At 43.2% G+C, this 14,063-nt stretch overlaps 1 protein-coding gene across 2 annotated transcripts in view; it reads right to left on the bottom strand.

The window, feature by feature from the left end:
• Nucleotides 1-14,063, bottom strand: part of LOC147692501 (cytochrome P450 2G1-like) — a 591,635-nt gene that overhangs the window by 70,543 nt on the left and 507,029 nt on the right. For both annotated transcript variants that reach the window (XM_086938711.1, XM_086938712.1), the window contains exon 9: nucleotides 4,567-4,708. In XM_086938711.1, the coding sequence (XP_086794837.1) occupies nucleotides 4,567-4,708 (142 nt within the window). The remainder of the gene's footprint in view (nucleotides 1-4,566; nucleotides 4,709-14,063) is intronic.

The following is a 14,063-nucleotide window of genomic DNA, read 5'->3' as shown; positions in this document are numbered from 1 at the left end:
ATTAAAAAAACCTTGGAAATTCACTGAAAAAAACAAAGGTTAAAGGAACATTATTGTTAGGTTCAGATTTCACACACACAAAACCATAGATTTTCAGCAGTTATTTTACCTGAACTAACTATAACTTACACCCCCACAATGCACTGTTTATGACCTCACATATTACATCTCTCATGACATAGTCAGTGACATCACTGATGACACCACTAATATAGTACTGTAATTCCACTCAGATGGGAAGGCATACATGAACAATCAAAATAAATTGGCAACAATAATTCTATTAAAAAAATTCTGCAAAGCTCTATGGATAAAGGTGAAACAAGAATTATACTTATAACTCTAAAACACTGAGTTTTGCTCTGTGCCAAGAAAACATAGTGGTTTTGATGCCTGTGACTACATTTTTATCACTAAGTAAAGCAATCCTGGCTCATTAGAGAATCATTCTCACTGTTTGAGAACTGAGTCGTAGCCAGGTGTGGATTGACCTTTACCCGGGCTACTCGAATTATGGGGCAGGGGAGTGTCAAATTATGTAGCCTGGTTGAGTAAATTATGTGGGGGAAAAAAAATTATGCAGTGTATTGTAGCACAATATCTGATAGTATTAGTTCATTACTTTTTCATTTTTAGACTTGTGAACACTGTGTGGGCATTGGTTGTACCTCATTAGTACCAGTTTAGCACTCAAATACAGAAATAAGCAACAGAAATCTGACCAGTTGGCCTTTGCAAAGGACCTTCTGGTGTGTGGCAAGTGTTGCTGCGCTTTCTGCAACTTTTGAACTGTTTAAGGTAGAAACAATTTAGTTTTTAGTTAAAATCAGAAGATTATGCAGCAGATGAAGGATTATGTGACAAATGCAGCAAATCTATAATCATGCAAAAAGATTCAGCAGCCGCACAATCGCCTTATACCAGTGGTCCTGACCAGCACCATCTTTTCTGTCCTAGTTGTCCCAGTCCTTAAATCATGACACTTCCCTCGCTACACCTTGAAAATACCTAGTCTCATGCCAAACTAAAATTAACATTTTACATCTATACCTGTTCCCATTTCTAGGCTCCTCACCCTCTGGTAGCCACAGGGGCGTAGCTTTTGTGGTATGGGGGGGGGGGGTGTATTTAGGGCATGGCACCCCCCCCCCCCCCAAATAAGTATGTTCTTGGCTTGGTGGCTTGCAGCCATTAGTTGAGTCAGCTCTATGTCTGTGTTGATTTTTCATGTCATCCTGATTTCACTAAGAGGTTTTAACTTGTTCAGTTTTTGGACCAGTAACTTAAATATCTTTAGACCCAAATTTACAAACATTTTGCATTGGGTTGCTTTTTTTGACGCAGCCTCAATGCAAAATCCATTTCAGTCTTCACAAACACTACAACAGTAGATTTGCGTGGCTATGTAAGAAAAGTAAAACAAGAGCACAAAACGTTGTACTACCTTGAGTTGCTTTGCAATAGGTAGGCATTCCATGCATGGTGCATGGGTGTTCTCATGCATCCATCCATGAATTTTGAAGCCAACCCATATTTACATAGTGACATGCATTTGCTCCAAAATGGTGCGCTTGCCTGAGACTGGCGTAACAAGAAGAAATATCTTTATTTTGCCTAGTTAGTTTCTCTTTACATATGTGCTGCATTCTGCAGCACACATACTAAAAGGAAAAAGCCTCCAAGGATAGTGTTTGTGCAGGAAGGTCACCCTTCCTGCACAAAAACTATCCTAAGCATAACGCCAGCACCCTTGGACCAGATGACACAGTTAATTTCTTTTCAGGTGATGCAATGCAGTACAGCAACTTTGCTTGCTGCGCTGCGTTGTGCCACTTGTTTGTAAATAATATGCCCCTTAGTGACCAGTTTACTAATCAAGTAGCAAATTAGCACCCATAGAAATACTCCTTCAATGGATGCAAATTTACTACTTTTTAGATTCCACAAACATTGGCAATAGGGCTTGGAATGCTACACCAGTCTTAGGTTTCCAGGCATGCTATACGCAATCGAACACCCAAAAGGTGATGGGACAAAAGCTTGCAAATAGTCTTAACCACTGGCAAGCCCTAGGGGTCGCATTCCAAAATGTTGTATTTCACCCACTGTACCAGTCTAGGCAGAAGGCCTGATTTAGGATTTTCAGACGGAGTTAAGGCGTCTCATCCTCTTGCTTCAACGTACTTCGTATGCTCAAGAAAATCTTTCGTTGGATCCCCACTGAAACAAGAAAGACTGTCACTCACGCACTGGTCACTAGCCGACTGGACTATGGAAACACCCTCTACGCCGGAACCACAGCCAAATTACAGAAAAAACTCCAACGCATCCAAAACGCATCAGCCAGACTCATATTGGACATCCCTCGCCAAGCTCACATTACCGGTCACCTGAAAGACCTCCACTGGCTTCCCGTCAACAAGAGAATAACATTCCGTCTCCACACCCACGCACACAAGGCCCTTTACAAACTAGGACCCGAATGCCTCAACACATGACTGTCCTTCTACACACCCACCCGCCAACTAAGATCCTCCAATCAAGCCCTCGCCGCAGTTCCGCGCATTCACAGATCCACCATGGGAGGAAGATCCTTCTCCTACTTGGCGGCCAAGACCTGGAATTCTCTCCCCACTCACCTCCGCCTTACGCAGAACCACAGTTCCTTCAGAAAGGAACTTAAAACCTGGCTTTTCGATAAATAATGCACCCCCCCCCCCCCCAAGCGCCTTGAGACCCTCTGGGTGAGTAGTGCGCTATACAAATCCCTGAACTTGAACTTGAACTTGGGTGACAGAAGATTTTACTGCCTTTACTCTGCCAGCCAACTTTAGAGATATCTGCCAGACTGGCATATATGTCTATCTTTTACCACGCACTACCATTACAACGCAGTCATTACAACGCAAACCATTACAACGCATTGCGCTGGGGGGCGCTCTAGGATAGGGAATACGTTTAATTTACTATCCAATACCTTCCCTAGTGTCCATGGGGACTGGGGTTGGAATAGTAAATTAAACTATTCACTATCCAGCACCCCAAAGCGCTATGCGTTGTAATGGTATGCGTTGTAAATACCGCGTTGTAATGGTAGGCGTGGTAAAAGTATGCGTTGTAACGTCATACATCCCCCTCAACAGCATATGACACCTGGCAGTGACGAACAGTAAAAAAAAAAAAAGAATCCATCTGACCCTCCACTATAAATAGGGTAGATGGTCAGGTGGCTCACTTCGGATGGCCCCTACATCGTCGGGCTGTGAAAATAAATTTTATATTGACAGAGTAAATGTTGCTCCGTTGATGTAAAACTTGTTATCCAACCAACTCAGAATTGGATGGCGGATCTTGAGTTTGGTGAACAAGGTACTCAGCTGCCGTTAAACTCAAAATCAGCCATGTGCATTTAAATTGATGCTAAATATTCATGGAATAGGATAAGAGACACATTTTGTTTTCTCCCTGCTATATTAAATAATGCAACAGAAATGGTGCAAAATAGCACCTGGTCCATTCTTGCATCAGTGCAAAATGTGTGTAATCTGGCCCCACTGAACAGTGTGCCCTTCATTATGTGTAAATCTTGAGCTGAAAATGGCTTCCGCTAGAAAGTATCGCCAAGAAGCAGAAGTTCTTATCGAGACTTGGCAAAATCAGGAAGTCTCACCTTGGACCTTTTGGGTTTGCCAAAGCAGTTTTGCTAATGCTGGTGCAGTACAGCATGGGCAAAAAGCAAAATGCTTTTTGCAGATGTAGCATTGCATTGGCAACAAAAACCAAAAAAAAACTGAACCATGATGTGACAACTGTCACAGGTTGAATCGTTCTGTGAACCAATTTTTATTTTTTTATTTAATTAAACAACATGGCGGGCTTCCACTTGGTTCAGTAAATAATATATATATTTTTTAAAGTATGAAAGCACCGAATACATTTTTTAAAAGGACTGCAGGTGTAGCGCAACTGAGGAGTGGGTGGAGGGAGCTGATGGAGGGAGGAGGGGAAAATCAGCACATGAGAGAGACCGCAAGATGGGGTGGGGAAAAAGGGCAATATGGAGAAAACATAGAGCTTGTGGACATAGGGGAGAAGCATATGAGAGAGTAAGCAGTGCATGAAGGAGAGAATAATACATAGTGTGGGGTAGTCTGGGGGAGATGCACATAAGAGAGATATGAAGCAGAACACAAGGCAGAGACCAACACCGGGGCTAGAGTACTGGTATTTGGAGGGAGAAGTACACAAGTGATAGAGTTGGAATACACACGCACTCTCATGGAGCGCTTAACCAAAAAACAAAAAAGTAGTTCCCTAAAGTGGGCGGTGACAGGATTCAAGTTAGCCATTCAAAAGAATGGTAAAGAGGTTAATCTCTAGAAGAGTGACAAACATAAGAAAAGGAATGCAAGCCACTGAATAAGTAGCAAGCAAATGAGTGACAATAAAGCCAACCAATAATAAACAATGGATGGACTGGATGCTCACAGTATGTTAGAAATAGGTCTTTCGAATCCAGATACCTTGTGCTGCCTGGCAGCCCAGAACAAAAATATAATTTGTTACCTGCAGAGAAAGGCATGAACGCAGCTCGATTACGCAATGCCCCCTTCTCATCCAGGAAATGTGCTGGGTTAAACTCTTCAGGGGTCTCCCACTGCTTGGGGTCGTGCAGAACTGAGGTGAGGATTGGGATGACTGTTGTGCCCTAAAATAACAATGTTGCAAGTTCATGATTGTAAGAGAAACCGTTCAAGGGAATACACAAATGATGATAAGCATAAAAGAAATGTACATTTCAAATTACATGCCTGAGCCCTACAGAATATGTATTGCACAGTATTCCCTGGTGACCGGCAAACACTATGGTATATATCAGAATATCAAGGATAAAATATCAATTTGCCAAATGTCATGGCCAAAACCATCTACTACCAGAATATTTTGAAGGATTCATTGTATTTCCTTGCACAATGTTAAAAATTTACTAAGTGCCTGCCACCCAGTTCTTCCAATGTCTCATGCAAAGCAAATGTCCCGAGAAGGTGAAATACCCCTCTCACTCCCTTGCACTCCTACACTTACTGTCTTTATCTTTGGGTAATCCATTGTCAGAGTGGAGGAGGCGGGTCAGTCTTCAAAAACTGTTTCCAGAACTTCAAGATCCTCCGAATTGAAAGGAGACCAAGACCCTGACAGGGCGGCATCAGTCAGACGGGAACGGAGCCTCTCATTATTTAATATAAAAAAAAAAGAAAGCTGACGCCTCGTGTTTCAGGAACAAATTTGCGCTTTATTTGGCATTTCAAAAGTGGCAGGAACACTCTCCTTCCTGATGCATTTCGGCTTTCCCTGAAGCATATATATATATATATATATATATATATATATATATATATATATATATATATATATATATATATATATATATATATATATATATATATATATATATATATTTTTTTTTTTTTACTTGTGTGATCACGACATCGTGCTTGCCGTTTTTCTGAACACAATTGTTTGGAAGTGCGTTGAAATAATTAAGCGCCTCACCAGCGCTGGCTTGGAGCACCCGGGACACTGTGGAGCGGCGGCGGTGAAGGAGCTGTGAAGTAATTAATTTGGCCGCTTGCCCCGAGGACAATAGTGGATAATAACAACGGAGGAACGGATGCCAACCTCCGGGTGATTGGGAAAGAAAAGGCAACTGGAGAACCTCCGTCACCCGCGGACCGAGAGAGGACGACCGAAGGACGCCGACATTGCGTGGGTGCTCGACGGACGTCGCCAAGGTTTGCGGTGAGTGGCGGATGCGAACCCGTGTTAGCCCTTGTAAGTGACATTTCTCATATCCTCTGTCCCGCATGGTGTTACACCATCTTTTCCAAACCCCCTGAAAAGCGTGTGATATGCCACCGCTCCGCGAACTGTTTATTTAAAAGACTGCACATTCTATCACTATGGAAACAATGGGAGAACTCACAGGGGAGAGGGAGGCCGCTGCCAATGTCATGTTTATGTCGGTAAGAGATAAACCAGTGAACATTCAAAGTACTGCCCTACCGACAAACGAAACCACCAACCTGAAAAGCCTTTTTCAAAAACTAGAAAGGCTACAAGAACGGGAAGTAAGGAAGTGGTGGGAGGCCACCTCCCTGGAGAGATACATAGACTGCAATAGAGTCCCCCGAGGTCTACGCATTTATACAATCCCCTCTTATGAGAACCCGGACCCGGCCCTTTTAAAAGACTGGGCAGAATACACGGCAGAGTCATCTAAGGGGATGGTCAGATTACTCATCAAATATGCTTGGAGCGACCGTGATAAATGCTTGAAAGATATAGCAGACCTAGAAGTGGAAATTGCGAAGGATAAAGACACAAAAGCCTGTGAGGAATTACGCACAACGATGGGAAAGAGACTCAAGGAATATGAGATGGGAATATGCAAAAGGAAACAGACTAAATTCCAGAGGGATGAGCAAGACTATTTGTCAGGTAGGATTCTGACGTTCGCACGGAAATTTGACGCCACACGCAAGAGATTAGCCCAAGGTACCTCACAAGCAACAGCCATAGATACTGAGGAATCGGAAGTGGAAACATCAGACGGGGAACAAAATGCAGCCCCGCCAGCGAAGGAAAAGGAGACAGTGAAACCTTTTTTCGACGAGTACCAGGTAATGAAGGAAACCCGCCAAAGACCACAACTAAGGAACCATCCGCCCCAACAAAATCAAAGAGGAGGATGAGGCGGGGGAGGAGGCACAAGGGGAGGTTCTCAGGGTACCACCACCCCGATGGTCACACGGAGTGCCTCCAATCGAAGGAGAAAGTGAATACCAAGGAAGATAACAACGTCATCAACCTGTCAAAAAGGACTTTGACGGCGGATGAGACCAATGTACTCAAAAAAGGTTTAAGTTTCTCTCCAACAAGCGAATTCAATCTAGTGGACGCCAAAATTGACTTGTTCAGATACATAAGGAAATTAAAGTTCAACAAAATCTTCCTACAGAACCCTGAAAGAGCGAAGGAAGGAAAAAGCTCAGACATGTTAGAAACAACGGCAATAGCTGATGCAAATGAAGACAATCTCCTGGAGGTTTTGCTGACCGCAACACAAGAACTACAAAACCAAGAGCAGGAAATAATGACACAGAACGAACTTTGCCCTGAACAAGCCAGAGATCCGAGCAACTTAAAAAATAAATCAAGAAAACTGCCAAATACACCACATGATGCAATCGATGTGTTTAATGATGCGATAACGCCAGATCTGGAGAAAATGGCAAATAAAAAAATAGATATTAAATCATCAAACATAACAAGGAAGGAATGGGCAGCAATTAAATCCTTACGAGATGACAAGACAATTGAGATCAAGCCCTCAGATAAGGGCGGAAACATTGTCATTTTTAGTAAGGAGAATTACGAACAGGAGGCACATAGACAATTAAGAGACAAGGAATGCTATGTCACAGTAAAAAGAGAGGAATATGTGAACAGTACCATTGCCTACGAGAAACTCTTGAATCAATGGAAAGATGAGGGCATGATAAGCCCTGAAGAATTTTCTTTCTTATATTGTGATTCCCCCATGCTGCCCACGTTTTACCATCTGCCAAAAATCCATAAAAATGCCAAGAGACCACCAGGGAGGCCGATTGTTTCGGCAATTGGCAGACTCTTAGAAAACACTTCACGTTTCATTGACACCTATTTAGCACCAATCGTGAAGGACTTGCCCTCTTATGTAAGAGATACGTAAGACTTCCTACGCATCATGGACAATGTCTCTTGGGAAAAGGATATGTTGTTAATAACACTTGATGTTGTTAATTTGTACACATGCATAGACCACGAGAAAGGACTGGGTGCCACTAAGTGGTTTTTGGAGAAAAAACAAGCCAAATACCGAACGCACAGTGACATGCTATTGTGTATGATGAGATTCTGTCTGTTTAACAACTACTTCCTTTTTGCAGGCCAACTGTATAAACAGATTAGGGGCACTTCAATGGGCTCGTGCTTCTCCCCCAGCTACACGAATTTATTCGTGGGCTGGTGGGAGAAGCACGAGGCATGGGGAGGCAACAACGAAAAGTGGAATGAGAGGATATTGATGTGGACCAGATATATTGATGATCTGTTTATTGTCTGGCGGGGAGACAGGGCCTCGGCTGAGGAGTATGTCTCAACACTGAACAATAATGACCTGAATCTACAATTCACCTGTACAATCAGTGAAAAAAACGTATGTTACCTAGACCTAGAGGTGTTTGTGGAAAATGATCATCTCCACACCAGACTCTATAGGAAGCCGACGGCAGGGAATGCCGTTTTACATGCGGCTAGTCATCATCCTAGGAGTCTGGTTAGGAACGTACCCTATGGTGAATACCTACGACTCAAAAGAAACTGCTCAGAGGAAAATGATTTTAAGAATGCCCAGGAAGAAGCCAGTAATAGGTTTCAGGCGAGGGGTTATTCCCGTAACATCTTGGAACAGGCGACCGTAAAAGCAGACACCATTGATAGGAGGGATCTCCTGGTGGTAAAGGAGTCGAGAAAAGATAATGATCAGGTCAGAATGATAACCACATTTAACAGCAAATCCGGGGAACTGGTCCAGGCCTTTAAGAAGAACTGGCATATATTGCAAACTGATAATGTTTTGAAAAAATATCTACCAGATAGACCTATGGTAACCTATAGGAGATGCCAGTCACTCTCGGATCATCTAATCCACAGCCATTACTCCCCTGAAATAGTGACCCCGACTACCAACAAGATTGTTGGTTTTTTTCCATGCCTACGCTGTAAGGCATGTAAGTACAGTAGAAAAATCAAGGAATATCCAGGAAGAACGGGTGAGGGCAGACCAAACAGAATGATCACTAAACATCTTAATTGTAATTCAGAATATACAGTAGACTGCTTGGTCTGCCCATGCAAAAAACGATATATAGGAAGTACCATCAAACCAGCCAAAATGAGAATCCTAGAACATATGAGGGCTATCGTGAACAATGATAAGACCTATCCGATAGCCCGTCACTTTGCTGAACACCATCAAAGCAATAGGGATTTACTCATGTATTACTGCATAGATCAGATTCCCAAATCAGAGCGGGGGGGGAATAGGGAGAAAGCCCTCCGCATCATGGAATCTAGATAAATCATGGACCTCAAGACCATGACACCGTGGGGTCTCAATAATGATGCAGAAATGTGGGTACACCTTTAAAGTTTAATGTTCTTGAGCACTGATAATAAGACTATGTCAGCTAGCTAGAATAAAACTCCTGGATAAGATTCAAACAGCAACAAACTGAAGCCTTGTAAATATGTCTGTCACTCCCCATAATGCCATGTAAATATAAGAAAAATAGATATATATATACTTGTAAATAGTGATACTACACTGTTTCTGGTTACTAGCCCATACAGGGCTCCACAAAAAGAAGGGCCGTGAACAAACCGGCCAGGCTCTGTGTATGTAAAAACTGTAAATATGTATATAGAACTTATAGGGCTCTATGATGTAATATACGATATGTACAGAGAAATTCTACACAGATGTGTGAAACACAAATAATTGGGGATACACCCCCATATAACGAAAGAGTAACCGAAAGTGTTTGAAATGTGAATATTTGGTATCCAACATGAAATATGTATAATGTGTGCACGTCATGGTAATAATTGTTATTGTCAAACATTTTAATTTTTGCACTTAGCACTTTATCTGTCGCCATTTTGGAACAGTATGAGATACCTTGTATTAACATACTACAAGATGGCCGCCACGAAAAGAGTAATGTACAATCATCTATTTCGATGATTAACTAGGGCGGATAGTTTAAAATGACGAGAAAGTTTGCACAATATTGACACGGACGAAGCCTGTGAGCGAAACGCGTCTGTCGGGGGTGTAGGGGGTTTGGAAATAAATCTACTTGTGTGATCACGACATCGGAGTGCTTGCCGTTTTTCTGAACGCAATTGTTTGGAAGTGCGTTGCGATATATATATATATATATATATATCCAAGCACTCCGTTACTTCTTCGCTGAGCTCCAAGTCTCTGTTATGCGGCGAGCACACAGTGGGGTAGCGAACCTCTCTTCCTCTCTTGCACCCAAACACCCATGACCCACTCCTCAGCATGTGTATGGCTGCTGAATAAAGAGAACACGCTGTGGCTCCAGTTGCACAAAGCCTGTTTATTCGAACAAGTGCAGTAACAACATCCCAATGCATTTTGGAGCACCAAGCTCCATGATCACGTGTATAATGAGCAGGAAGCAAACGTCTACGCGTGTGTGTGTGTGTATGTGTATGTATGTGTGTATGTATATGTATGTGTGTATGTATATGTCAATCAATCAATCAAGCATTTATATAGCGCACTACTCACCCGGAGGGTCTCAAGGCGCTTGGGGAGGGGGGGCCCGCTACTGCTCGAACAGCCAGGTCTTGAGTTGCTTCCTGAAGGCGAGGTGGTCTTGGGTCAGGCGGAGGTGGGTCGGGAGGGAGTTCCAAGTCTTGGCGGCCAGGTAGGAGAAGGCCCTTCTTCCTGTGTTGACTCTTCGGATGCGGGAGACGGCGGCGAGGGCATGGCTGGTTGATCGAAGCTGACGTGTGGGAGTGTAGAAGTTGAGGCGACTGTTGAGGTATCTTGGGCCTTGGTTGTGTAGGGCTTTGTGTGCGTGGGTGCGGAGACGGAAGATGATTCTCTTGTTGACCGGGAGCCAGTGCAGGTCTCTCAGGTGTCCGGAGATGTGGCTGTGTCGGGGGATGTCGAGGATGAGTCTTGCTGAGGTGTTCTGGATCCGCTGTAGTCTCTTCTGGAGTTTGGCAGTGGTTCCGGCGTAGAGGGAGTTGCCGTAGTCCAGTCGGCTGGTGACGAGGGCTTGGGTAACCGTCTTTCTGGTCTCGGTGGGGATCCACCGGAAGATCTTACGTAGCATGCGCAGGATGTTGAAGCACGATGAGGAGACGGCGTTGACTTGTCTGGTCATGGAGAGGGAGGAGTCCAGGATGAAGCCCAGGTTGCGTGCGTGGTCTGTCGGTTTCGGTGCGCTGCCCAGGGCAGGGGGCCACCAGGAGTCGTCCCAGGCGGAGGGCGAGGATCCCAGGATGAGGACCTCCGTCTTGTCCGAGTTCAGCTTCAGGCGGCTGTTCATCATACACTTGGCTACATCTGTCATCCCTTCGTGTAGGTTGGCTCTGGCGGTGGCGGGGTCGTTGGTGAATGGTATATGTATGTGTGTATGTATGTATGTGTGTGCGTGTGTGTGTGTCCTGAGGGGGTTAAGATCACTCAATTTCTTTATTCATTGATGATCACATCAATGCGTTTTGACAGCCATACACTGCCTTGTTCATGATATCGAAACGCCATTGCATAAACATTAAAATAGCCACACCAATAAAGCGGAGGGTGGCAGGTTGTAAATGATGGATTTTTCAACATGAACCCACACAGGAATGTATTCTTGTTGGTTAAGGAACCAATTTGCTCCTTGTTTGCACAAGAATGCCGTTTGGTAGCATCTAAAGTTAGGTAGACCTATACCCCCTTTGTCTTTTGGCAGTTGAAGTTTTTTCAGGGAAATTCTCGGTTTCTTATCCTGCCAAATAAAATTAGTAAAGAGTTTATGTACCTTGGAGAGGAAATCCTCCGAAAGCAACATGGGTAACATGCTGATTAAATAGTTTACAAGGGGCGTGATCACCATTTTGAGGGTCTCCACCCTACCCCACCAGGATAGAAACTTCAGGGACCAGCCATCCAGGAGTGAGGATATTTTCTTAAATAAAGAGGTCTCATTAATTTTGAGCGTACTGATTAAGTCCTTCTCAAAGTCAATCCCTAGCTATTTGAAACTCTTCTGTTGCCAACAAAGGCCTGTATCGCCAAGGACACTCCTATCTCCGATGTTACTAAGTAGCTTTACTTCAGTCTTGTCTTTGTTAAGTTTATATCCAGACACTGCTGAGAATTCTGCAATAGTGGACAACAATGCCGGGATGGCCTCATCCGCCCTTTCGGACACTACCAGGACATCGTCTGCGTAAGCCGAAATTTTGACTACGGTTCCATTGAAGTCTATGCCTTTAATGCCTTTAATTAATTTGTTTAATTAATTCGTTAATTCATTTAATTAATTTGTTGTTCCTTAGATAGAAAAGGAAGGGCTCAATTGCCAAGAGGAAGAGTGACGGAGAGAGGGGACAACCTTGCCTCGTACCCTGTTGCAAGGAAAAGGAGTCTGACAGGCAACCACCGGCTCTAACCCGCGCCTTTACTCAATCAAAATATATATTTCTCAACACTAGGCGGGCTCTACTTAGCCTTGAGATACACTGTAAAGCTAAAATAAAATTCGCCAAATCAAATCTAGCATCGTTCTGGTTTAACCCGGCTATAAAGGATGAGTGCGGAATCCTCTTTTGGGAGGATTGGGCTAACAAGGGTCTGAATTTGATGCGGGACCTTTATGACAGAACTTCCCCGCTATCTTTTGCCACCTTACAATCGCAATTTGATCTCCAACCGCTCAACTTTTACAGGTTTCTACGCCTTAAAGCACTTGTCTCTGCCAGAGCCATTGTCCTGCAGCAACCCACTCTATCCACCAAGCTAGCTCATCTTATGTCACAAGGCCACATGGTATCAAAAATATATAAACTCGTATCACCGTCACAACAGAAAATGCATGGAAAGTGTGAGAGGGATTGGGAAAACGAAACAAACTACTCTAACCTGGTTTTTGATTGGGACAAGAATCATCTCACCCCTTTCTACAATAAAATATCCCCGATATTATCCCAGACCAAACTTATGTTGATAAATAGATCCTACTGGACACCTGAGAAACTCTTCAAGCTCAAACTTCTGGACAGTCCCCTTTGCTGGCACTGTAAAGCACACGTGGGTAACATGGTGCATATGTTCTTTTATTGTTCGTTGCTTCAAACATTCTGGGATAAGATCTATGCCTACATCCATCGCACCTTCCACTTCAGTCCACCTAGGGACTTCTCATATATTCTCCTAGGAGCGATTGATCCGAACATTACTAGGGAACATGACAGATACCTCCTAGACCTTATGCTAACGCTGGCTTGCAAAATTATCCTAAGCAAGTGGAAGAACGCTTCTGACGTCTCCTTTGTGCACTGGCAAGAATGGCTAGCTTCATTGAGGGGTGCGGATAATGACCTTTTACATTCCTCCCCCTGGCAAAAGCCTCACACCAAACTCTGGAGTTTGCTTGATTCCTTGGAACTCTGTTATGACCCACCTTAGATGTACTGACAAAGGGCTTGCTATGTCTCTACCTGACCGCTGCTGCTACATTGGGCATTACTCCCGACAGGTATGACGGATGTCCGGACACAAGCAATTTCTACAAACCTTGTTGCTGTCATTCCTTTCTCCTTGTCTAACCTCTCCCCCTCTTCTTCCCTCTTTGTCTTCTTTGTCTTCTTAGTTCCTTCCGCTCCAAGAGGCAGAAAGTGTATGTATGGATATCTGAAACAATGCTTCCTCTGCTTGACAATTATATGACTTGATGGTGTATTTCCCACGGATGTGCTATGTTACTGGCATCTTCTTATTTCCTGCTGTCCACATTGAATGTAATTATCCATGCATTGTTCATTGTATCTATCTTGCGAGCTAATTATTGTATGACGTCCTTCCTTTTATTTGTACTGTTATGTTTTTGTACTTTAATAAAAAAAAGATTTGAAATAAAAAAAGATAGCCACACCAATGAAAGACATTAACAAAGGACTACAATTCCGCATAGTTCTTTTTCAATGTAAAAATGGCGGCCATTTTAAAACATGTTAAAAAAGGGTTGCGTTTTTTATTAAAACACTCGGAAATTTACACTTTTTGCAGGAAAACTAATTTCTTGCATATTTCTGTCCCATTTCCAATATTTAACTCATTTCTTAATCGCATAAATCCCCATTCATTTGTTTTCTGATGTCCTCATTCACAATATTTTATTGCGAATAATTCCTTCCTATTACATTAAAGT

Source organism: Lissotriton vulgaris, chromosome 9 (genome assembly GCF_964263255.1).
Source record: "Lissotriton vulgaris chromosome 9, aLisVul1.2, whole genome shotgun sequence".
NCBI classification, from domain to species: Eukaryota; Metazoa; Chordata; class Amphibia; order Caudata; family Salamandridae; genus Lissotriton; species Lissotriton vulgaris.
The sequence above is the reverse complement of the archived record's forward strand: the minus strand, read 5'-3'. Positions and strand labels throughout refer to the sequence as shown.